This window comes from Doryrhamphus excisus, linkage group LG4 (genome assembly GCF_037039965.1).
Source record: "Doryrhamphus excisus strain RoL-2023G ecotype Guam linkage group LG4, RoL_Dexc_Guam_v1.1, whole genome shotgun sequence".
In the NCBI taxonomy this organism is placed as follows: domain Eukaryota; kingdom Metazoa; phylum Chordata; class Actinopteri; order Syngnathiformes; family Syngnathidae; genus Doryrhamphus; species Doryrhamphus excisus.
Genome location: NC_136360.1, coordinates 8,016,432 through 8,042,469, shown reverse-complemented (window position 1 = coordinate 8,042,469; position 26,038 = coordinate 8,016,432). Strand labels below are relative to the sequence as shown.

Here is a 26,038-nt window from a genome sequence, read left to right as displayed (position 1 = left end):
TTGGTCTTGAAATGTATCTTGCTACATAGTAGGAGGTATTGGAAAAACGGGAATGGATTACAAAAGGAGTGGATTTAAAAAAGTGCCTTTTTTAATGAATGCATTTTTGTAAACGAACATGTCACATTGTGTAATTTGAGTTTCAGCACTACGTGACTTGTCGTTACCTTGACGAATTAACGCACATTTGTCAATTAGTCGCAATGTCTTTAAATGTTCATCATGCCTCAGACAAAGCATCGAGTGCCACATTTCCACAACCCGACATGGAGTTTTTGGCTCGGACGGGATTCCATCGCACCATGCGACCTCTTCCAATTGGTAGCCATTGCTTTGCATGCACATTGAATTAAAACGGTCGCTGCGGGCTACACTGACAAAACCGCGACACTATAAACCCATATTATCAAGAATTAGCGAATATTGTGAAAATTGGTCTTTTGAGGGGACACCGAGGCCTAAATTGAGAGGAAGACCAGTCTGTGAGTGTTTTTAAAAAAGTTGCACTGTTACTTTAAAACTCGCTCGTCCGCCCATTTAGAATGGACTGCTTGGTGTCCCGGTGGGTACCACTACATGATTGGCTGATGTGGCAGTCAATCACATCAAGCTCAAGGTCCCATTGGTGAAAGACTAGCCCGTCGACTGTGACTCTCGCGGTACTGCTGCGTGAAGATGGCGGCCGAACTGGTGGAGGCGATGGCAAGTAGAACCTCATTCGCTTTGCGTTAATATTAAACCGTCGTGGGTGTATGTGCTGAACACCCGATGTGGACACGAAGAAACCCAGGGGCTTGGTGTAAATGCGGCTTAAAAGGGCGTGCTGTGACAGTTAATGGCGTCAATGGTTCGCGGTGAATTGAACTAGCCTCTGGTGCTAGCATAGCTTTCTTAGCCAGCGCAAATGGTTAGCTAGCATCACGCTGCCTTCAAGGAAGATAAATGAATGATTATGGCCGTCTTTCATTGGATCTGCTCTTGCTAATATTCAACCAGACATTTCCACTAGATTTGCCTTTCATTATCGCTATTGATACATGGCTACTTTTCCGTGCAGTGCACCTGTCAAAACGTCCGGTTACCATGATTGAGTACCAAGGAGCTGAACAACGCAGCCTGTATTGATCAGGCAAGAATGAATACCAAGTATATTTGTCCTAACTTGTCCTCAATCCGGTTGTGATGCATTGGTGCGTTGAAGTGCCGATTTCTCGGACATTGTTTTCATTTTTGTTTCGTACTCCCGTTAGCATGCCGATGCTAATGCTTAGATGTAAACACCTTCCGGCACTTTTATGATTACCGTCCTCGAACGTTCAGTTCATTGGTATGCTTTGGCTATTTTTTGTGTACAAAAGAGGAATTCATCATAGTTGCCATGTCCAGCATGTTGTCTTACAGTAAAGAATTGCACTTCCTTTCCGTTCTTCCCTTTTTAAATGGCGAACGCCATTTGAGTTTTATCTCCAGTGGAAATATCCTGACCTCCGGAAAACTAGTTTAATGCAGATCTGTGTAGTTAAACTGCCTGCTAGAGACAGTATTAATAATCTGTGCAATGGGAGATCAACTAAGGTGTATTCCAGAACCTCCTGGTCACCCTCAAACCTCAGTGAACAGCAATGATGTGTTCCAGGACCAAATTCTTCCCATTGAGTGTCTAGAACTTCATTCTGATTGAGCAAGGAAGTTGCTGAACATAAAAACATGCGGCTGTTGTGGCGTTCATTGAATTATTTAAATAGTAGTGCTGATGTGTGATATATTAGTCGCAATTTATGTTTATGTATACAGTTTTCACTGTTTATGCTTTGGCTTTTTTTAACTGTCATCGCCTTCAGGTTGGGTTCCTCTAAAGCAGGGGTTGGGAACCTTTTTGGCAAAGAGAGCCATGAAGGCCAGCTATTTTAAAATGTGTATCTGTGAGAGCCATATACATTTTTTTAAACATTGAATACAATAAAATGTGTGCATTTTTATGTAAGACCAACAGTTTTAGATAATGGGCTCTAATTACGTAGACCAGGCACACTACCCCACGCCAATGGGGTGTGGCCAGCACACTTTCGTGAGCAGCGCAGTGTCTAATAATAAATCAAATACTTGTTGCCATTAATACAACTTCTGCTGCTGCATAGTTTTGCACCGTACTCCATAGACGTATTTCATTCTTTTGGCCATCTTTGTCAGAAGGTTTGGTTCTGCAGCTTTAGCTATTTGACTAAAGGAGGAAAGTTTACATTTACATGTTTTTTTGACATCTCAATGACCGAGGTAGACTACAGCATTACCCAGTAATAATCAAGTTTTGGTGTTTGACCTGGAAAATATCATCAGGAAAGATAGATATGGTTGGCCGTATTGCAGCAGAATATAGATGGATGAATTAAAATGCACAAGAAAGTTGTTGATTTTTAATATTATTTTTAAGTCATTTTTGTGATGGTTTACTTTAAAATGTTAGCAAAAATAAATTTTTATTGTGGTAAGAAATGCTTGAGAGCCAGATACAGTCATCAAAAGAGCCCTACCTGGCTCCCGAGCCATAGGTTCCCTACCTCTGCTCTAAAGGAATACAGTTTTACTTGTTCTCTGCCTGTAAATATCCTTTGCTTGTACTTACCCGTTTTTGAGAGATCTGTGTATTATACACCCTTTTAATACCGATTACACACACTAAAGCAGTTAAGAAAATAAGTGCAGTGGAATCTCTGAAGGGTCAGTTGTCTTTTCAACAACAATCTGTTCCAGAGCCTTTTATAAAGTCTAACTCTACAGACTAAAAGTACAGTAACTCTACAGGTTAAAAATTTTGACATTTTTCTTGTCATAAGTGTAAAAGCCAAAGTTCACCTCTGACAATAATAAGTTAAAATGCGGACTTGCATATATTTTTGATGGAGGAAGCCAATCAGCTCACTTTCCAGTCCATTTGTATTCATATACATAAACATATATGTAAACATATACATAAATTCATAGTCCATATTAATGTTGTCGACTCATTGTACTGTGTAGCCTAGACAGAGGACTTACCATTTTGCATCAGAGGCCATTAACTTTGCACATTGTTTCTTTACTGAGACAATGCAATAGGTGGCTCCAATTGCGTCAATAAAGGGCACTTGCATTGTTATTGTAGCGTTAACCATATTTTACTCGGCAGCCTGGACAGAGATTGCCTGGCTTATTTGCATAAGAGACAAAGCTAGCTGTAGGTTTTTTTAATTTCCGACGAGGGTCGGATTTTGTAAAAAACAGACCGTTGTGTTGTTACTGTTGCTTCAGTCGTATTGTACTCAACAATCCAGACAGACTATATGCAACTACTAGTTCACAAGTTTCCTTGCCGGATTTATGTTTGACGTAGTATTTCTCTTTGCGGTTGTATAACAAAAAAAAGGCCGAAGACAATTTAAATGAAGTCTGTTCTTTCTGTTCCTACATTGGAAACCATTGTGTAGCTGTAATATTGAATCTTTTCTGTGGTCAAAATTATATTGATATAATTATTTATACTATATAATCTGAACTTCTTTCAATTAATGGGGTTATCGTTTAGGCCAAAGTTTAAAAACATTTTATAAACTTTTAGCAGTTTGACTCATTCTTAATTTTACCATTCCTACGAACAGAATCCAACAAATTAAATTGCAGTGAGTGTGCTTGTGTAACAGATGCTAAGTAGTCAGGTTATGATAGTATAATCTTGGTTAAACCTAACTTGACGCCTGAAGAATTGTGCAGCACAGCACAGTGAATTGACAGCCTGTTTCTTTTAGCTTGCTGACGATGGTGACAAACTGCTGTGATGAGCTTGCAATGCAGAGCGAATTATGAGTTTCCCATGGTTTTGACTGTCTACTCAACCAACTCGTCTTTCTCATTCCCTCCAAATTACTGTTGTTGGTCTTGAAGATAAACTTGCATAAATATATGTCTGTGTGCAGTGGCTCTATATGAAATGAACACAGAAGAGAGTGAGCATCTTCTCGTCTATTAAAATGTGTGCCAGTTGCGAGTGTTAGCAGTTGGCAAGCAGACGCAAATATGAATGAAGACACAAAGGCGATAGTTTGTAAGCCGAATGCCACAGTTCCAGTGTGAATGTGCAGCCTAGTCTTCCTCCTGACAGTCGACGCTTACTGAGGCTTTTGATCGGCGGAGTAAATATTAAACGAAACGGAGCAAAATGGTGCGTGTTCATAGTGCTCCGCGCTGTGGTCCAGCTTGTGATGCAAAGGATTGTATTTAACACAGGGTGGATGGCTACCTTCTAAACTCAAGCAAGTCATGCAGTCTGTCATACCCATTATATAAGTGGCTCAAATATGATAGTTTAACTATACACAACATAACTGTTTGTGTGAAGGTTTATTTTTTTTTACAGGCAACCTTTATAATGTAGCGTCACTTGGACTACTCCCAGTTTCCCAGAGTGTTTTGCTGTACAGTTTTTGTAAAAAAAAAAAAAAAAAGCTGAAAAGCACATGGTTAGAGCTTACAAAGTAGTTAATATTCATCATTATACAATGGTAGTGTATTGTCTATTTTTATCCACCTATTGTGTTGATGTGTGTAGTTCTTTTGACACCAGGAATAGGAGTTGTGTGTGTGAGACGCTACACTAGTACACTACATTCAAATGTGACATGACCTGATGCAATGATCATGATAATCCGAAGAAAAAAAAAGTCAAAATTATCAAATATTGGTTGATAATTAATAGAACAATTTTCGGCCAGCAAAATTGATCATGACTGGCCTTGTATGTGTAAATTAATGTAAACTTACTGGATATGTTAACTCTGGTGCAAACAAATTCCCATGTTGCTGCTTTCTTCTTTATCGCTTAATTTCTTTTTTAGAAATGTCAAATAGCTCTGGAAAATCTGACACGGCAAGTATTACCATGTTTACCTGTGTGAGAGCGTACTAAACGGCATCCTGTCCGCTCATTGGTCGGCCAATGAAACTCCCGCTGATTGGTCCTCGTCTGGGCGACAGTGATTAAAAGTTGAAGACTTCTACTTTGTGGGATCGCCTCACAAGCCAACGTGTGCACGATGACATTCACAAGCATACAATAACATGCATGGATTTCACATATGGCTTGGCTGGACAGTGACTCGCAACAATCGCCATGTCGCAATCGACATGTTCCATTCAAAATTTGGAAGAGGTGACTTCACCTCATGCATGTGTGCTCGTTTGAGCCCGTCGTGCGCAGGGCTGAACTCCAGGGATGACCACTGTTACATACAGTATATGCAGTAGATCTACCTGGAAATAAATGACAACCTTTCAGAAGGTGTTCGGTGTATGTGTTGAAAATGTCTTTCAGTGTTGTTCTTTCTCACCACATATTAAGTACAATAAATGTAAGCCAGCATTGAGAGGACAAAGGCATGTACCTGTTCAGAATTAAAATCTCTTTTCTTCTGAGATGTTTCTTTTTGGGAGGATATATGGGAGGATATATTGATGGTTACTTTACTGTGTTGGGGAAGTGTGTGTCTGTCACATCTCAACCAACACAGGCTGCCAAACACCAGCTTTTCCTGCCTTTTTCGCGCTCACCTAATCACCAGTCAGAACTAATTACAAAGACGTGCATTTTCCCTACTTGGGTGTTAAAAAAATGGGTTACTGACCCCTGGGTTAGGTCATAGATGGACCAAATTAATACCAAGCAAACACCTACAGTTAATGGTTGGGTTCACAACAAGAGTATAAATTGCCCATCATGTTTTCCAAAGTCAAAGGCTTAAGGAAGCTTAAGGAAATTAAAAAATATTCACATTTGAGAGGTTGAAATCAGAAGATATTAATTTAACAAATGAATAATGTATTACCAAAATGGTTGATTAATTGGTAATCAATCTACCATTGACTCATTGTTGCAACTTTTACAACAAATGTTAGGTCTTATTATGAGTTATTTTAATCTAGTTTTTGTTCTTGATCCAGAACATGGTCAAAAGTTTCCGGGTCTCAGACCTGCAGACGCTGCTGGCTTCCATGGGGCGCAGCAAAAGCGGGCTGAAGCAGGACCTGGTGGGCCGCGCGCTGAGGCTGGTGCAGACAGAATACAGCCCCGAGCTGCTGAAGAACGTCCGGCAGCTGTATGAGTCGCGTTTCCCCAAAACCACCGGCTGGCTGGCGGCACGGCGCCCAGAGGGCATCCCGGTGTCTTACTCGTCCCTCAGCTCGTCCCCGTCTGCCACCTCTCAGGGTGTTGAATACCTCAACGGCATGTCCAAACCGATGGCCACCCCTCCACCGGAGGTCAAGCTGGTTCCCCTGCCCTTCTATCAGACATTGGAAACATTGCTGCCTCCAACAGAGCTAAGTAAGTCAACAGTTAAATCAATGTATATTATTGATTATACAGGATATTAAATTGCCCTAAATGAACAATGTTCTCCTTTTGTGACATGTTGATGTTTACTCCCTTGACAGTTAGCCAGAGTAATGGGAAACTGCAAGACAATCAGTGCATATTTGAATTAACACCCAGTCAAGCAGACCAAATCAGAAACGCACGGTAGGAATGCTGAGCATTTTCAGCTTAGTCTGCTCTCTTTAGTAAATAGAAACTTTGCTTCAACTTGTGTTGTTCTATTATTGCAGTGAAATTCGTCCAGGAATGACTTCAATTCAAGTGGTTCTTAGGTAAGAAGTTACTCTCGCTGAATGATATACCGCTTTGGCTTGTTGTCCTCATTGCCTCAGCAACTTACTTTTTTCATCTTAACATATGATAACATGACAAAGTCCATGTATGCAGATATATATTCTAAATTTGGGAACTTTTCTTTGTTGCAGAATATGTTACACAGACTCCATTGGTGTCCAAGAGGACCAGTATCCCCCCAACATTGCTGTTAAAGTCAACCAGACCTACTGTCATGTCCCAGTAAGTTTACAGCAAAAAAGTACAGATGATCTACATATATGTGTAGTGGTTCAAATGTTCACGTTTTTTTGGTTCGTTAGCTACTCAAGCTGTATTTTTCCGGGAATGTGTTGTCAAATCGGGGTACGAGGTTCCACTATGAAATTTATCCAAAGAGGGGTCAAATACACTAAAGTTAAAAGATTCAGGGGCTACTTTATATCATTTTGTAAAATAAAAAAAAATCCAATATACAGTTGATATATTCGAAAGTGCTATGTATTTTATGTCTGTCAACTTTGTGTTATTGCTGGTTCCAACCATATGACCCAGAGCAGACTCTTTCTTTTGTATCTTACTTTTCCATTTTGTTTTCTTGCAACATCGGAGGCTTTGTAATCTGGATTGTATATTTATGGTGGTCATTGAATAATTGTGCACTTAGATTTAGATGAAACGCTGTGAGGAAATGAAGAATCAGTGGTGTCTTCCAATAATTTACGATTCGATTCAAGTCTGATTTGACTATCAACCTCGTAATTAATCTCATGAAAATGCCGTGTGAAGAATTTTGTACCTACAATTGGTAACATGTGGTTACATAGAATTGGTACACATTACTAAAATCACTTGTTTCGTGCAGAGGTGAGCACAAGAACAATTAGCTAAAAGAAACAGCTACAAATGAACTACTAAAAAATAATCCAATGTTTTTGAAAAGGTTAAAGATGACCCTGAGAAAGTTAAGCAAGAGTCAGCAGATTTTTAGATATCACACGAGAACGACCAACATGGCACATCGTCGAATACGCTTATTTGCCCTCCATCTGTTTCAGTTTGTGACCACAACTATCAGATGTTAGTACATTATTAGATTATGCCTTTTTGATTTTCTATGTTTTGTGGTTTATTGTAATTGTGCTGAGTTGGCCCACGGGTCAATTCAGATTATTTTATGGGATCCAGGCAACTATGCTTAAATTTTAAGACTAAAGTCTACTGCGTGCATTTCAGGGCTACTACCCTTCTAACAAGCCTGGCGTTGAACCTCGTCGTCCTTGTCGTCCTGTGAACATCACTCCATGTTTGCATCTCTCTAGCCTCACTAACAGAGTCACCATCACCTGGGGAAACTTTGGCAAGGTCAGAGTCGGCGCAGTTACGACTTCTAGTTTGCATTATCAGTTAAACCCTATGTTATCTGTTAATTGTAAGGTAATAAGTTTTATATGTGTGTTTTCAGCGGTACTCTGTAGCAGTTTATTTAGTGAGGATGTTCACTGCAGCAGACCTCTTCAACCAGCTCAAACTATGCTCCGTTGAGAGTGCAGAACGCTGTCGTGAGCGCAGTGAGTATTCATTTATTACTCTTTTATTTTTTTTATTACATTTATTACTCTTCTGATAGAGGCTGAAACTTTTCTTTGACTTTTGTAGTTCAAGACAAACTTCGTTTTGACCCAGAGAGTGAGATTGCCACTACAGGCCTCAGGGTTTCTCTCATTTGTCCAGTGAGTATTTGTTGTTGTTGTCGTAGATTTGAGATCTACCTATAATATGCTGTCTTCTCTCCCCAGCTGGTGAAGATGCGGATTGGTGTGCCATGTCGAGTTTTAACCTGCGCCCACCTTCAGTGTTTCGACGCGGTCTTCTTCCTGCAGATGAATGAGAAGAAGCCCACATGGACTTGCCCCGTGTGTGACAAGCCTGCCCCATTTGAGCTGCTCACTATTGATGGGTAGGCAATACCAAATGTTGTGCAAGCTTTTTGACAGTGCACACATTATTGTGATTGATAACATTTTTATTTAGCTAACCTAAATAATTTTAGATTTCAAGGGTTGATGAAGTTAAGTCAAACTTTCTTTCTGTAGCATAGTTAGGCAGTATAACTTTCTCGGCTTATATTTGAGGGTGTACTGCTGATGGAATGAACTTTTTTGGTGAGCCTCACCCTTGCTCATTTGTGCATGTTACAGGTTGTTGTCCACAATTCTGAAAGAGACAAATGAGGATATTGAGGAAATTGAGTACCTGACCGACGGCTCCTGGCGACCCATTAGTGACGACAAAGAGAAGGAGAAGGAACGAGAACGCAGCAATACGCCAGAGTACTCGGTGGTTGATATATGTACGTGGGAAGACACTTCACAATTTTTATTCTTGCCCTTTTGTGTTGCTTAGTTTCTGAGGGTGGTTTGTATTTTCTGTAGAATCAGGTGCATCAGTCAAAAGATGTCATGAAAGGGAAAAAAACACAAGTTCTACTGGACTAAGTTTCATTTCCAAGTGGAACCTCGGTTAGTGTCTAATTCCATAAGATCCGACTCTAACCCAAACAAATGTTAACTGAAACAATTTTTCCCATCTGAAAATGCAAATCCGATTAATCCATTCCAGAAAGCCAAAAATGTTAACACAAAACATAGTTTATAGTTTTGCAATTATAGATTTACTTTCTTTCATTCATTTTCTACCTCTTATCCTCACGAGGGTCGCGGGCGTGCTGGAGCCTATTCCAGCTGTCTTCTGGCGAGAGGCGGGGTACACCCTGGACCGGTCGCCAGCCAATCACAGACAGATTTACACGAAGAAAAGTATTTCAAATGAATAGGAATAGTTATAAATGATGGATGAAAGGGATAAATGAACCTTTAGGGTTACTTTACTTTCAGTGAAGATGTGATACGTGATATAACTGAAAACAGGAAGGTGGTGAAAGTTGAGCTTACTGCAAAATTTTGTCTGACAGCACGTCTTCAATGAAGGTAAAAATAACTTTACATGTTCATTAATCCCTTTCATATATTATTTATATGCATTTATGTTATGCATCTAATATAAGAAGATGTTTTGAGCGTCAACAGCTGATGATATAGGCGTGTAGGGCTGCTCCGATCGATCGGCCACCAACCTTCACTATAGTGGCCGATACTTGCTTTATAACGCCCATCCCCTCCTTTGATCAGCTCTGCCCCCGCTGCAGCATTCAGAACAACCATGGGTGCCATGTGAGGGACTTCCTGTCTTTTTGAAAAAGAGTGATGTAAGTTTTGCATCCTGCAAAACGTGCCTCAAAAAATGTCTCACCAGGGTGGCCCCTTGAAAAGCTTTTGATTGGTGCAGCATGTGGGGGGCGTGCACTTGGCAGGGTGTGGTGAGTTTGAGGCGTGCAATGTCGTCATTCGTCAGGCAGCGGCTATAAAGCCCCGGTCCTAACTCGCTCTACTTGCAAGTATGGGCAAAATTTGGGCAGGAGCACGCCGACACAATGTAGCACTTGGTGCAGGAGGAACTTTTGTTGTGTGCGGGGCTGTGTCAGACTATGGGTGATGTGTGACGTGTGTGCCCTCTGCAAACACTTGATTCTGCGGTGGGTGCACGTCAGTCACTTCAGGCACTTCCCCAGTTCGTCTGTCCAATGAACGCGCGCAGCTCGGGTGGACTGTGGCATTGCAGACTGAGCATTGCGGACTGAGCATTTGCGGCACGCTTGAAACACAACATTGCGCAGGGTACAAGGCGACTGCAGGAACATAAGAGATAGCCACCACTAGCATGGCAAGCTACGGAGCTAAGTAGTGAGTCACTCTATTAATTTATTCTAAACTTAGTATTTCAACAACAGTTGAATGGGAGAGCAACTTTTTCCCCCCTCTCTATCATGGCAGAGATGCCATGTCTGACTCCATGCAGTGTCAAATAATTTCATATAATGTCATGTGACCGGAATGCTACATATAATCTGTTTTTTAAAATATTTTTTCACTAAGGATCGAAGTGTGGCTGTGTCTCCTGCCCGAGAGATAGGGCTCATTGTCGGACACATTTTGTCAGAGGTGGCGTTGGTGCGGTGAAACTCAGATGCCGGACGTGAGAGCGCTGCGTGAACGTGTCCTAAATTAATGCACCTTTCCCAGCAAGAGCACGCTGCCTCTAGTTCCAGCAATAGTTGGCGGATATTTCACATTCATGTTCACAAAAACAGTCCTGGAACAGTATCATGGGTAATTATACACAAAATCAAGAAATTGCAGTAATTAATTCACAGTAGTGAATTATTGGCGTAAGTGAACAGGCCGATGAACAAATGCTAGTGTGAACGCAGGCCTCTGGACCAGGAGGTGAGGGTGAATAAGTCAAATGTGATCAATTCTAATTGAAATACTATATCAGTTTCTTTTGAGTTTTTCTTCGGGTATTGAGAATGTGACATTTCTTGTGTAGAGGCTGTCCCGTGTCATCTTACAATAAGAAATGCACCCTTAGGCAACCTTAAATTGCACTTAATATACATAAGGCACAGTTAAGCCGGCTTGAGGGCATGCTTTAAATGCGTTGTGTGTTAGCAGTTTTTTTGGGCCGCTGTTGGAAAAAGCTTTAGAGAAGTTGGTGAGCTTAAAAGCTTATGGCCAAACACCAATAAATGGTGCATATATTCCAAATTGGAATAATAGGATGCCGTCGATACAGTGCCAATATAGTCCCCCCCTACTACTATTCCCCCTTCTATATCTTTAAATGCCTGCTGTCTCTAGGTAAAGTCAGTTTGAGGCAGAGTATGGTGGATCATCATGGCCTCCTTTTCCCCCTCATAGCAAGTCAATAAACAATTACTTTTACTCCGACCTGTTGAATAAATTCATAATTAAAAAAATATGTTCCGCAAAATACCTCTTTCTTCTGACATCGTCAATTTTCAACCAAATTCTGCTGACATGATGACTGACCCCACTCTGCCTCAGATTTGCTCTAACCTATAGAGAGACCAGTAAGAACAGAGTAGAGGTTGCAGGGCTCTCTATTCAATGCTCCCACACCCAAAACTGTGCCAAAACTCGGCAATGACGAGTGTGCAGAGTGGTCTTTGCACGCTGGTTATGTTTTTTATAATGTACCATGTAATGGGAACAACTGTAACCATGCTGTGTATATCCGGCCTATTTTGGCCCGCATCTGACTGCAGGTGTTCCTGAGACAAATGGCCATTCGCCGGCCCACAGCAGTGCCAGTCTGACGGGCAAATCTGGAGGCGCACCTGACTTTTCCGGAGGAGGACCCGCTGCGGCGCAGCCTGGAGGCGTTGTGGTTGATCTAACTCTTGACTCCTCCTCTGAGGAGGAAGGGGGCGGGGCCGGGGGTGACAGCGAGGACACTGAGGACAGCTCAGACAGCACTGCCCCCAAGAGACGTCGATACGACTATGACAAGGACTTGGTCACTGCATACTGACCCCCTACCCTCTGCACCGCAACCATTACACCCTCATGACCTTGACACACAGACGGAGAAGCTAGTGGGGCTGAAAGCAGGAGTGATCCATAGGCGCCCAAACAGCAGAATCTTCTCCGAATCAACTTTGATTAACTCCAAACACACATACACAAAGTTAATGAACCTATCTTGTGTCATTATTAGGATTGTTCTTTATACTCAACATGACTGGAGGATACACTACCAGTTTTGACCGACTGTCACCCTGCAGCAAATATTTTAACTCTACTTCCTCAGTGAGAGAAATGAGACCACACCTCTGACCCTTTCTCTCCTTCTCCTCTTGACAGTTCTTTTCTTCATTGCTATCCGACCAGAAACAATAGGCTCTTTAAGCTGCCGGTGTTCAGCGGGCATCTGGTTTTCTTTGTTTGGGTACATTTGTGATAAAGTGGGCAAAGAAAAACGACAAATGGCAAAAGAATAACAGCAAAGTGGAAGGAACGAAATGGATGCTTGGTGAAACCTCTCCCACTGTTATATACATATAGGTTTTTGTCAGGAATCTATCCTTTTTATTATGGAAAAGTATACAACATCGGCCGCAATATGTAATGTTTCCTGTTTTTTTTTTGTTTGTTTTAATTTTGTCCAATGTAAAAGGAAACCTACCTCAGTCATTATACACTTAGCAGACTGATCAGCGATCAAAAAGCTTAGAAGCCAATTTTTACACTGGAGAAATTTTGTTTTCATTAATGTATTTTTTAAAAACGGAGTCATTGTTCTATGCAGTTGATCTTGAGCGATGTGTGACAGGATTTAACAGGCTCAATAGCTGCTGCAATAGGGGACGGTTGTGAAGTTTGGAGGCCACTGCTGTGTAGTTAGCGGAGGAGAATGCGCTCTGTGCTTTTTCTTGAGCTTTCCCCTATTCACCCGTGTGTCCTTTATGCAGGTATCTCTAAATTATTCACACGTGTTTTCCTTTTTACCCTCCCGAATTTGTCTCTAAATCTATGGTTACTATTACTACGGTTTGGATGTTGAGCTGTGTAATTGGTGTGGGAATTTGAGCACTGTTTCACAGGACCTTGCTGCTTTATGCCGTGCGTGTCGGCGCTCAAACCAAACCGCTTGTCTATGTACGAGCCCACCGTGCTAAAGAGTCACTGATTGGATTACAAGTTTCTCGTTGACCCACAATCCCCATCTGCCTCCTGGCAGTGTCGTTTCAGGTCACCACCACCACCACCAAGTCTCCCTACTTGTGTTGTCCATGAGGGAAGTTGTTGCTGGAACTGTTTGCACGCCTTGATACCTTCAAGAGGAACAGCAAAATATGGGAAAAAAGTGAGGCCTGTATTTCCCTCTTTTTTTCTGCGCAAACACAATTACTTTTTGAAATAGGGTCAGTCAAATCTGGTCTTCCGATTTCATTGTATGTCTGTAGGTTATTCTCAACAAGGAGTACAAACAATATAAGAAACCCATCCTGTTTGTAAGTAACTGCTTCTAAAAAAAAGGACACATTTGTTGCTATAGGTTGTAGATTGTCATTCATTGGTTTTGTTTGCCTTACATTGGAATCTGAGTGGTATGGAACTGAGCCCGGTGATGTTTTTTTGAGGGGGAGGCATCCTATATGTTGTGGCATCTCTTATTCTTCAGATGGTAAACATGCATTAAAAGTAGCATGGACAGAGGCATACAATCCATAATGTAAATGTTTTTTTTTGGTTGGTTGTTTTTTTTATATGTTCATATTAAAAAGACAATAAAATTTAAATATTTTATTATGCCTTGAATTGCTTCCAGTTGTTCCTACAGGCACACCTTGAAGGAAAGAAGACCTGTTGGATAACCTGATGAGGATGATGATGTCACTGAGGACTTATAAGGTGTCAAATCTGAAGCCTGACGATTGTAAAAATTCGAAAAGTCGCATTCTAACAGCTGTTATTGATGTGTGGAAATTAAAGTCAAGTTTTTCAAAGGTTGGCTGGCGGTTTTATTGTTTTGGGGGTTATGGAAAATATTCATCTTGATGTAATATTTTGCTCATTCATAAGATTTTGGGTTTTGCAAATAATACATGTATTTGCAAATCTTTCTTTTCTAATCAAAATTGAGCATTATTACCAAGTATGTATTAGAAATTGTGCAAAAGCACTTAAATAGTGACCTACGAGTGTCTACCGTAATCAAATATTTTGCATGTGTAATGGTGACTAAGAAGTAATATATTGCAGTTAGGCCATTTTCTAGCTGTTTTCAAATTAGGTCCAATTTACACATAGTGATAAATTAATACGTCATTATATTGCGCAGGTGTGTCTAGTGACTTATCCTGTCATAAATCTTTTTCATTTGTGATTATGACCATTGTAGAAAATCGTAGTCGATATTTTCTGAGTATTTTCTGAGATACTGTTTTATGCCATATTAAGTCAAATTTACGCATATTAGTGAAAATAATTGATTTATTATAATAGTGAATGTGCGTAAACCATCAGCACCCTGACGCTACCACTAGGTGGCAGTAAGTACCACACCGCCTTGACTAGTGCAAATAAAGTAAGTGGTAATGATATAGTCAAACTTGTAATACATAGTGGGGGTTCATGTTAAACTGTTTGTGTGCTAAATGCTTTTGTGAAATTATCTTCTGGAAAAAAAACATTTTATGTGAATTGTGTGAAGTGAATGGTTCTCCCTGTGGCTGTCACTCAGGTTTGATGCTGCTGCAGCTTCCTGTATTGACGGCGCACCAGTAACCAGCCGAAGAAGCCTTGAGTGGTGCGGCTTGCCTCAGAATTGCCCCCAGTCTGAAAGACGCAGGGGGTGTTAACTTTACGGAGGGACACCAGACTACTCCCGGTGGTAAAAGGAATACGTGATTTTTAAAAACGTGGCGGTCTCGCTGCTGCCTTTTTCCGGTAGTTGCTACTAGCTAGCAGCACTAGCTAGGTGGCTAATGCTAGGTGGCAGCAGCAGGTAGTTAACCTCTTAGAAGCATACACATAGAAATGTTATCACTCATAACTTTGTAGATACACTTAAAAATAAGCAGTCTGATAAGACCACATCGTAATGTTTTAGTCCAACATTGGACTGACATGCTTTTGGAAGTGTAATCCACTCGCTTACGTTAGCAAGCTAGCCACCCTGAGTCAATCCTGTTGCTTTACGAGGCAACAAGGAAGCAAAAGACGTCTTTTACGGAACAGAACAGCTCAGTGAACTTTTTTTGGACCACATTTGAGATTTGGACAGATTTCTATTTTGGAGATGGCTCCCAAACGAAGACCCGTTCCGCTAAACATAACGCCCATTGGAGAAGGACAGGCCACTTCAAACACCACTGATGCTGCATCAGAGTGAGTACTATTAACTCATTACGGCATTGATAAGAATATAAAACGACCCCTCATTTTTTCAAGATCAGTTTTGGGAAACCTAGTTTTAAGAATACTTTAAGTGATGTTTTCAGTGTCGTTCAGCCATTTTCTATACCACTCATTAGGCCTCATTAGGGTGAGCTGGAGCCTATCCCAGCTGCACTTTTATGGTGGGAAGTGGGGTACACCCTGGGCTTGTCGATCACGTGGCACATGTGGACACGCTGTCCTTTTGGGGGTTAGAGGTGGGGTACACCTTGGACTGGTCGACTATTAATCGTGGCAAATGTAGACAAATAACCACCCATGCATTCATGTTCCATACTGTTTGACTGTTTGAGCCTTCACACAAGTTCATGTGGGTTTTGATTTTTTTTTGTCCCTTTTAATAATAAAAACTTTCATTTAAAATCTGCATTTCCTATTCAGTTGTGTTGTCATGGACTAATTTAAATTTGATTATCTGAAACAGTTAAATGTGACAAACATGCACAAAAAAAAGCAAGACGAGGGCATCCATTTTTCACACCACTGTATTTAGACAAACCATGCATTTCCTGAATTCCTTCTCTCAGGTGAACTGGAGCGGGATACACCCCTGACTGGTCGCCAGTAAATCAGATGGCACATAGACAACAGTCTGGCCATCCATTTTCTATAACACTTGTCCTCATTAGGTTTATATAACCCAACTTGTCTTTTCCCCAACTGTTTAATAGAGGAAAAACAACTGTTATATTCAGGTCAATGTGGAATGTATCATGAAGTAATATTCCTTTATTTTGCATACTATATGGTTACATAGATGGAGCACCCACCATCTGTTGTTAAGCAAAGCTTGTCTCCTCACAGAGCAAACCTAGAGGCCTTACAGAAGAAACTAGGAGAACTCGACCTGGATGAGCAGCAGAAGAAACGGCTGGAAGCCTTCCTCACCCAGAAAGCCCAGGTGGGAGAACTCAAGGATGAGGATTTTGATCCCATTTGCGAGCTGGGTGCCGGCAACGGAGGGGTAGTCAACAAGGTCCGCCACAAGCCGTCGGGTCTGGTCATGGCTCGCAAGGTGAGAAGGAAGACTTGTTTACTGCAGGTGAACATTGGACTGTTATCATACCACACTATTTATATTCTCTTTGTGCTCAACTCAATGATATGATCCCCCTTACGTCAGAGGCTACCACAAGAAAAGAAAAGTAAATATGAAGATAAAAAGTCTTAATGCTATGGGAATTGTGTAGTATTACAGGAAAAAAAGTTCTCACAAGTTGTAATGCTTATAAATGCAGTACACAAAAACATTTCTCACAACACAAAATTGTAACATAGTATTCATCTTCAGAGTTACATGATCCTACTAGAAAAAGTTGTAATGGTGTGAGAATAACGGGAAAAAGTTTCATGTTGTGAGGAAACAGTTGAATGAACAGTAAAATGAAATAATTATCTGACTAAAATATTAAGTCCTAGAGGAATGAGAATGTAGCATCATGAGAAAAGTGGAACTTAAGAGAACAAAGTTCAAAGAACATGAAAAACCATCAGACCATCTGTTTATGACCTCAACCTCAAACAACTTGGGTTCTGCAGCAGGACAATGATCCACAACATACCAGCAAGTTCACCTCTGAATGGCTGAAGAAAACAAAATTAAGACATTGTAGTGGCCTAGTAAATGTCCTCATCTGAATCCTATTGAGATGCTGTGGCATGATGTTAAAAAGGCGCTTCATGATAAAAAAAAAAAAACGCTCCAATGTGGCTGAATGACAACAATTCTGCAAAGATGAAAGGGCCGTAATTCCTCCACAGCGCTCGAAGAACTCATTGCAAGTTATCACAAACACTTGATTGCAGTTGTTTCTGCAAATGGTGGCCCAACAAGTTATTAGGTTTAGGGGGCAATCACTTTTTCCACACAGGTCATGTAGGTATGGATTTTTTCTTCCTTAATAATAAAATGTTTCATTTAAAAATTATATTTTGCTTTGGGTTGTGTTGTCATTGACAAATATTTATTTAAATATTTAAATTAGTTTGATCTGAAACATTTAAGTGTGACAAACATGTGAAACAATAAATCGGGCAGGGGCAAACACTTTTTCACACCATTGTGTACATTTAATAAAGCTTAATTTATTAATGAATAATTGTTTTAATGGTTATTTTCCATAAGGTTTCTGATGCAGTGAGGCTTAGTTGCATTGATGCAACCAGCAGGCGCATCTTAGTAGGCCCAACTAGTTTGCTGCCTAAACAGGCTGCTGTAAAATCAACAAATGAAACAAATTCCACATGTAAGCATCTCTGCATTAGTAGTTTGGACTCATGTTGACATGTTTTTTTTACTACGGGAATTGTCAGGTTGGAGTTGCTTTATTCTGTTGGGTTGTGCATGGGATTCGGCGGTTATTCTCCCTTCACAAGACTCACAAGGGTTTCTTTACTTTAGAAAAGGCAGACAATGTTTCATTGTAAATTTAGAATCCATCATTCATTCATTCCTATCTCAGTTGATCCACTTGGAAATCAAGCCGGCCATCAGGAACCAGATTATCAGAGAGCTACAGGTCCTGCATGAATGCAACTCTCCATACATTGTGGGCTTCTACGGCGCCTTCTACAGCGACGGCGAAATCAGCATCTGTATGGAGCACATGGTGAGACACAATGAAGATGAAGATGAAGATGATGAATACTTGCTATCTGGTGTCTTATTTCCTCCAGCATGTTACAAAGGAGAATGTGCAGACAGTTTAGAGGATATTTACAGTACGTATCTTGTCCACTACAGGATGGTGGATCCTTGGACCAGGTCTTGAAGGAAGCCCGAAAAATTCCAGAGGAAATCCTGGGGAAAGTTAGCATAGCTGTATGTGTTGCAGGCATTCTATTACCTAATTTTCAAACTTTTCCATAGTTAGTATGTGTTCAATAACATTCTATTTGTATATGTTCTTCAGGTTTTGAGAGGTCTGGCCTACCTGCGAGAAAAGCACCAGATCATGCACAGAGGTAAATGAGGAAAATTCATATAAACTGCTACTTTTTTTTCACACGCTTTAAACCCTGCTCTTAAACAATGATGTGGTTAATTTATGGCTAAGAGAACTGCAGTTCAATGATGCACAGAGTGTAGATTCAGGAAGTAGGTAATTGGCGCCACACACGGGAGGCAACGGTGCCAATAGTCCATCGGCACTCATCAGCATGATGCTGGGATTGTGTCTTAATGTAAATATTCCATGTTAAAACATGGGCACCTGCCGCCTATTGACAAGTGGGGCCCTTATGTACAAAAAATGCTTTATTTTTACATTTGGTGGTTCCAGCTTACATTCAGGTGTGCTCGATAGTCCGGAATTTATGTTGGTAATGGACATTGTGACTTGTGGCAGTATCCTAACAAATTAAGTGTCTTGGGTCAGTGGTACTCCATGATAAAGTTGTTTGTGAGCTCCAGCGGTAATTACAGCCCCTCAAATGTGATTATGAACAACCTCGCCCTGTTTTCCCCTCCCTCGTTACCTCCATCCCTCCCTTCGTCCACATCTATCTCTGTGTCGTTCTCACCCTGCTTCATGCCATGTTTTTAGACAGTCACTCCTTAGTTGTCCTCGAATGTCACTCGTAATGGGAAAGTTGCAGGGACATTGTTTTTGCAGTTATTTCTGATACAATATGTATTGTATCATGCACACTTACCTGGTATGTAATTCTACTGTTTGAGTATGACTAAATATATAAAACCAATAGATACTGGAAATATGGTGTCATATTTTACTTGGACTTGTTTTTCCGTTTTGAGACACTGGTTCTTAGAGTACCATAACTATTTTCTCATGATAATAAAAAAATAGAAATAGGCATAATCTGTTCCAGGGTCATAAATATCATAAAGCTTGAATAAATCAATTTGAACTCGGTAGCGATGCTTAAAGCAGTGGCCGTTTCTTGTGTCCATGCAGAGATTCAGCATCCTGCGTGTTACAGTTAACCATTGGGTTGTAAACAAAGAATAGTAGGAGTGTAAAAGTGACTATAGGCGTGTTATTTAATGTCTACAGGGCTCTAGTAATGGTAAAAAACGTCTTTAAAAAGTCAAAATTTTTATGCTCTTACCAACAAAAATATTCAATTTGTTAATACTGAAACCTACTTAATGGAAATTCACTTCGAGCCACAACTGTGTAAGAAATTGAGTATTTTTTTATTGGGGACCCTTTGAATTTTTTAGGGACCACCTCAATTAACCACCTGTGAGTCCCAGGGACTCACTACATTGAAAACATTAACATTACTGGCAGACCAAAATAGTCGATGGGTGTGAATGTGAGTGTGAACGTTTGTTGTTTGTTTCTATGACTGCCCGAAGATCAGATCCTGCCCAAAATTAACTCACCTGAGAATGAATGAATGTTACAACCTGCATTCGGTATCATAATGACCTGTACTTTGTGCCATGGCAATAAAGTTAGGAAGTTTTAAGCAATGGATTCTTTTCAAGCAGTGATTTTCCCCAATACACACCAAGCACAAGTCTGTGTATAAAGGCTTTGTATGCGAGCTAATAAGTGCCTGTTTGTCCATGCCCCAACCACACCCCCTGCCTGCCACATAGATGTGAAGCCCTCCAACATTCTGGTCAACTCTCGCGGGGAGATCAAGCTGTGTGACTTCGGTGTGAGCGGCCAGCTCATAGATTCCATGGCCAACTCCTTTGTTGGAACGCGTTCCTACATGTCGGTGAGTCAGCTCTGCGCCCCCACCTCGTTTCCTTTGGCCCCAGCCCCACTTTCCTTCCCTTCTTTTTCCTCCTCACATTGCCTCTGCTTGAGGGGCCCCGCCTGCTTCTACCTTCTTTCTCACTCCCCTGCCAAGAGGCGAGGGCCGTGCCCAGGAGAGCGTTCTTTGGCACATATGTCGGCAACTGTGTTCTCTCGCTCCCTGTTATTTCTCTTCCCTCTGCCGCCCCTTTTTCATAGACCCCTACCTGCTCAATGCAATACACAATACATTTCACAAGTTACATATTATGCTATTTTTTAAAACAATTTAAAGCCTCAGAGGTGTGTTGACCAACTTCTAGCCTTGTGCGACATAATAGCAACGTAGCATGAAGGAGTGGGACAGGAGGACACAGGCAGCACTAGTGGAGCTGTGTGAGCCAACATTGCACATTGCATTGTCACATTTCAACACATGCAACATTATGCTAGGTAAGCCTGTACGCTGAAGAAAAACTCAAACTTACAACTGTAGCTAACTGACGGACAGATGACAGAGCTACAGGTCTTATTTTAAATGTGTAACGAAGCCTCTTTTTTATTTTATTTAAAGAAGCTGTCCTCAATGAAATGATGGCCATACAAATGTAGCTGACTCATGGGGGGGCGATCAAAAGTTTACGAAATCTACGAGGGGGGAGGTTTTTCCAACTTCACAAGCGACTGTTTTGACAATAATCTCTTTTGGCCTCATGTATGATTTCATACACATATGGTCAGTTTTCAGTAACATAAATGCTATATGAGGGTGGGTAAAATGTATAGACATATACTGCTTTTTTTATGTAGGCATAGTCTTAGCTTCTATCATTTTGTACACCCAAGTGTTCCTCTACATTCTCTGCCTTTGATATATGCATCATGTGTTACCTTAACAGCCGGAGAGACTGCAGGGCACTAATTACTCGGTTCAGTCCGACGTGTGGAGTATGGGCCTGTCCCTGGTGGAGCTGGCGATCGGCCGCTACCCCATCCCCCCACCTGACGCCAAAGAACTGGAGGCCATCTTCGGAAGGGCTGTTTTGGGCGGTAGCGAGGGAGAGCCTCACAGCAACATGCAGAGGCCCAGACCACCTGGGAGGCCCGTGAGCGGTGGGAAAAACATCTTTGTTTACATATTTTACTGTACTGTACTGGTTTAGTGTATTTAACGTGCATCTGTGCTGCATGCAGGACATGGGACGGATAGTAGAACTGCTATGGCCATCTTTGAACTTTTGGACTACATTGTGAATGAGGTCTGAAAAGACACACACCCATCTAGCAATGCACAAATTAACTGATTCATTTATTACAACATTTTTATTCATCTTTAATTTTGGGTTTTTCCTCAGCCTCCTCCTAAACTGCCACTGGGTGTATTCACTAACGACTTCCAAGACTTTGTCACAAAAAGGTGAGTTAGATAATTTTGCACAATGCCTCAAAGTGTCAAAAAATAAAACAATTTGCTTATTTGGAACCAGTGCAAGAATTACAGTTCATCACAGGCCCTGTTCTCAAAATTATTATTATTATTAATTATTATTAAGTCAAACAGTCCAGAAAAAATCACCAAGAATCCATTAGTTCAAATGCAGTTTTATTGTATTCACTAAATATATTTTAAATATTGTTTTGCACAAATAAATACTATACAATAACACAACTTAAAGCTTTTTCAATTACTAAGAATGCATGTAATTGGATTCTCTATTCCACCTTTAAAGCGCTCCTCAAAGAAATAACAACCACCTCCAAAACCTTCAGAACACATTGCTTTGTTTACACACCGTGACCTACATATTAGCGACATTGTTATTGTTGAAGCTAACTCGGGGGAACTACCGTATACGGGATCTATTTCTGTATTTAACACATGCATAAGGTGCACTGTACTATAAGACGCACGCTAATACATACGGTTAAAGCGCAGAGGAATGGAAGTCTGTCAAATGCAGGAGCAAACGTTATTTTCTTGTTCAACTTGAACTCACACTTGTAACTGCAGCAAAAAGAGAGCCCAAAAGCCGCAACAAAATGCTTTTTCCTACTGCCTGAACCGTTCGGTTGGCAACTTTAATAGTTCCAGGGTGAATTACTGCATGCACAACCCCCACTGCCCTCTCTATGCTGTTGTTCTTGATCGTTAATAACAAGTTAATCACAGCCTGATTACTTTGGACTCCCCACCCCTTAAATGTGCTGTCCCTCTTTGGCTACCAACAAGAAAATATAAGACCACAACACAGACTGGCAGATAATCACTATTATTGGCTGTCAACAAACATAAAATGCACTTGTGTGTGTTATGTGGGGTGTGGCTCGCAGAGTCAGAACATTAAGAGGGCAGAATATACACATTTGACAGTTTGCAGCCCCCAAACAGTAACTAACCAGGGCAGACGGCACCTTTTTTAAGAAACAACTAGCTGTTTTGGCAATCAATGATGTTGTGCAGGCAGTTACTTCAAGATGTGGTGGTGTTTATGCATCATGTTTGTTTACAGCTTGATTAAAAATCCAGCGGAAAGGCCTGATCTGAAGATGCTGACTGTGAGTGCCTCAATTTTCTGATCCTTTTATTTTGGTTTATTTTATGCCCTGTTTAAATAACCACCCATTCCCTTACTGTTTCCTTTCAGAGTCACGTATTCATCAAGCGATCCGAAGTGGAAGAAGTGGACTTTGCCGGCTGGTTGTGCAAAACCATGGGCCTCAACCAGCCCAGCACTCCCACCCGCAGCACCGAGTGAAGGCTCCCCACTCGTCAGCACTGCCTCATCTCTGGATCGTTTTTGCTTGCATACACATAGGTTATATTGTACATACACAAGCCATCACATGCAAATATTGGCACTTTTCTTGTTGTTTTGGGCTTCAAAGAGTTTGTGGCTTCCTCTCATGTATTTCTTCACCAGCAGCAGGGCTCTCGAGTGGTCTTACTACATGTAAACCACCGCTTCACCAGGCCAGTCTCATGTTTCCACTGGACTGCAGTGGGGTGGATGTAAAGCGCAGAGTGGCTGCCAGTATGTGATTGTTTTATATTAGATCTTCTGTATGAATTTTTTCTATGGCAACAGTTGGTGGCTGGTGGGGTTGTATTTTAATAAATGACCCACTGTGGAGATTTGACATTGGAACCTACACATATCTTGCTTAATAGGCTCAATACACCAATTTTCATTTACGGACCCCTTTAGTCAATCTGTTGACCCAAAGTCATCTGCCATATTGTAATTACATTTGTTGGTGATAGAGTGCAGGGGAGGTGGGCACATCCACAGTCACTTTTTGGTGTCATCACTCAGAGGATCACTTTGTGAACAATGTCACAAACCAAAGAGTGTACTCGTGCTTAACACCGGATCGTTTTTCATTTTCTTCTCAAGTCTGCACATTTGTGAACAGTATAGCAGAGCACTTTGGATGAAATGTGGACATGTTTCATTCGGTTCCAATTGCGCTGACATTGTTTCGTCATACATTTCATTCTCCCTCTCATGGGGGGAGGGAGGCGCCCACTGCAGAGGACTAGTAATATACTACAAATTATTTTAATGATAAAACAAATGATCAAAATGTATCCATAGGATGCTAAAGCATGGTTTATCTTGATTACTGTATGTGTATTTTGTTTCACTGTGCGGATGATCAGCTGGTGTTTTGATGAGAACCCTCTGTAGTATTAATATGAAACTGCAATCATTTGTTGTTGTTTTTGTTTCCTTAATATTTTGTTTTCTTTGTTGATTCCCTCCCCTTTACTGAGGTGTGTTTGGTTCCCCATTGTACTGCAAATGTCTGTGTCTCGCTCTCCCTCTCTCGGGGCACAGCCTGCAGAATTGGACTGTGCTTTTGGGCGAAGACTTGAGCTGCTATTTGAACACCTTTTAACCAAGCTGCAGTATAATTACCAACTGACTTCCGGTGGAACCTTAGCTTCAAGCAAACATTTACATAGTACAAAAGTTTGGTTTAGACTGAGAATTCTAACCCGGGTCAGTGTCGGTTACATGGTGGTGGTGTTGCTTGCCTGCTGTTAGTGCTAGAGCTCTTGTAATTTTCTCTGCTTTTTGGCTGCCCCCCCTCCCCCCCAAAAAAACAAAACAAAACAATGTGCATTTGTCCAGAGCAAAATGGATGCAGTGTCACTCGTATGTGTACAAATATATAAAAATTACAGTACTATTTTGCAGTCTTAATATACAATTTCTTTGATTCATGTAAATGACAAGGAACAGAGTCATTTATTATAATATAAAATGTGTTGGATATGGTTATGATGTATAAAAAGATCCAAAAAAAATAAAACTTATTTGTGAATGTAGTCGTTATGTACTGTATAGTATATCACTTACTGCAAGCCTGAAAGTTTCACAAGCAGTGCACAGCACTATAAAAAAACTTGATCCATCCCATCGTTGTGGTAATTTATTTTTTACCTTTTCCCATCAACGATTAAATTAAAAAAAAATTATTTTTCTCCTAAATTAGTGGCGAAAGTGCTGAAAGGAAATTGCTTATATGTCTGAAAAGCACTACAAGGAAGTAACTTCACGACGACATTCGGTTGCAAAATATAACTAATTTGTGAGTATACTTATACTAAGTTAAGTATTGTGGTTGGTAGACTTTACAAATATATATATTATATGCTATATTTCAATAATTATTTCTATATACAGTTTCACATTTTTTAAATAACGTCCATATACCATAGGCGGGAAAGTTACCCTTCCAGAACCTTCTCTCAGGTACAGTATATCCAACTTTCTTCTGTTCAGTACTTCCAAAAATTCTGTATTATGTTTAGTGAATTTGTTGCTAAACCAGGCGCGTTTACAGGACTATGTCTGTTGACCAAAAAAACTTTTTTTTGTGCAAGTAAATTCGTGCTAAATGAGAGGACAAACATACACATTTTGGTGACGCTATTTGGCATTAAACATCAATTGTGGCTGAGTGTGTGTTCCACCTCATATCTTGTGATAAGATAACTAGATGACCAGCAAGAAAAAATGTTAGCATTTAGCTGTGCATTGCGATTTAGCACGCTAGCATTCATTAGCTACACTTCCGTTTCAATCAGTATAGTAATCTTTGCTCTATTACGTGTTACTCTCCAGATTTCCCCAAATTTTTCATCTCGTGAACCAAAAGAAAGGTAAGCATTACCCTAAAATGTAATTTTAAGTGAGAATAATTATTGTCATTGTGTTGTGGTGTGATTTGTACTGGTTAGTTTGGTTACAAAACCCGTACTTTAAGATAGAAGAAAATAACTTTTTCACAGCCCAAGTTATTATGTATTTTGTATTACGGTAGTACTTGTGGGTCGATCACAGCTTTTGTCTTGACTCTGTTAAAGCAATGGGGACCAAAGGCATTATTTTCCGGTCTTAAATCTGCTCTAACTTATTTAATATTTGGGATGGATAAGTTTATGTGGTATAAAATTAAAGTTCAAGTCATGCTGTATCAGAATTTAAAGGTTTTAAAATGTAACATTGCCACAAATAGGTACATTTCCTCAAATGAGATCCAATACAACTGCCATAGAAAACTTGACGCTGTTCCAAATAAATACGCTTGTTGGATGTTGACTGCGACTGACAGAGGTATCGTCATTCTAACCTTTATCACTGCAGTTGTGTATAGCAGGCTTGGACACAAAAAAGTCAAAATTCAATCATGTTAAACTTTATCTCCTTTGTGTTTCTGTTGCAGAACAGCGCCCTCAAGCAACAACTTGTGCC

General features: G+C 40.6%; 2 protein-coding genes across 2 annotated transcripts; both read left to right on the top strand.

Moving 5' to 3' along the window:
- The first annotated feature begins 545 nt into the window (after positions 1 to 545).
- On the top strand, positions 546 to 13,906 carry pias4a (protein inhibitor of activated STAT, 4a). The gene is made up of 11 exons (XM_058073772.2): positions 546 to 702; positions 5,971 to 6,352; positions 6,463 to 6,547; positions 6,634 to 6,675; positions 6,829 to 6,919; positions 7,913 to 8,041; positions 8,142 to 8,247; positions 8,336 to 8,409; positions 8,476 to 8,636; positions 8,878 to 9,029; positions 11,865 to 13,906. The coding sequence occupies exons 1-11, from the start codon at positions 676 to 678 to the stop codon at positions 12,128 to 12,130; spliced, it is 1,515 nt and encodes a 504-aa protein (XP_057929755.1). The 5' UTR covers positions 546 to 675; the 3' UTR covers positions 12,131 to 13,906.
- Positions 13,907 to 14,778: 872 nt separating this feature from the next.
- On the top strand, positions 14,779 to 24,609 carry map2k2a (mitogen-activated protein kinase kinase 2a). Its single transcript, XM_058072688.2, has 12 exons — positions 14,779 to 14,995; positions 15,379 to 15,492; positions 16,366 to 16,576; positions 18,024 to 18,170; positions 18,305 to 18,382; positions 18,474 to 18,525; positions 20,132 to 20,256; positions 21,176 to 21,389; positions 21,471 to 21,535; positions 21,632 to 21,693; positions 22,787 to 22,832; positions 22,922 to 24,609. The coding sequence occupies exons 2-12, from the start codon at positions 15,404 to 15,406 to the stop codon at positions 23,030 to 23,032; spliced, it is 1,200 nt and encodes a 399-aa protein (XP_057928671.2). The 5' UTR covers positions 14,779 to 14,995; positions 15,379 to 15,403; the 3' UTR covers positions 23,033 to 24,609.
- Positions 24,610 to 26,038: the final 1,429 nt, after the last annotated feature.

Coding starts and splice junctions, on each gene's coding strand:
- pias4a (XM_058073772.2), top strand. CDS start 676: ATGGCGGCCGAACTGGTGGAGGCGATG. Junction 8,042..8,141: donor CCTGGGGAAACTTTGGCAAG/GTCAGAGTCGGC, acceptor GTGTGTTTTCAG/CGGTACTCTGTAGCAGTTTA. Junction 8,410..8,475: donor GGGTTTCTCTCATTTGTCCA/GTGAGTATTTGT, acceptor TTCTCTCCCCAG/CTGGTGAAGATGCGGATTGG.
- map2k2a (XM_058072688.2), top strand. CDS start 15,404: ATGGCTCCCAAACGAAGACCCGTTCCGCTAAACATAACGCCCATTGGA. Junction 18,171..18,304: donor GCATCTGTATGGAGCACATG/GTGAGACACAAT, acceptor TGTCCACTACAG/GATGGTGGATCCTTGGACCA. Junction 21,536..21,631: donor TGGACTACATTGTGAATGAG/GTCTGAAAAGAC, acceptor GTTTTTCCTCAG/CCTCCTCCTAAACTGCCACT.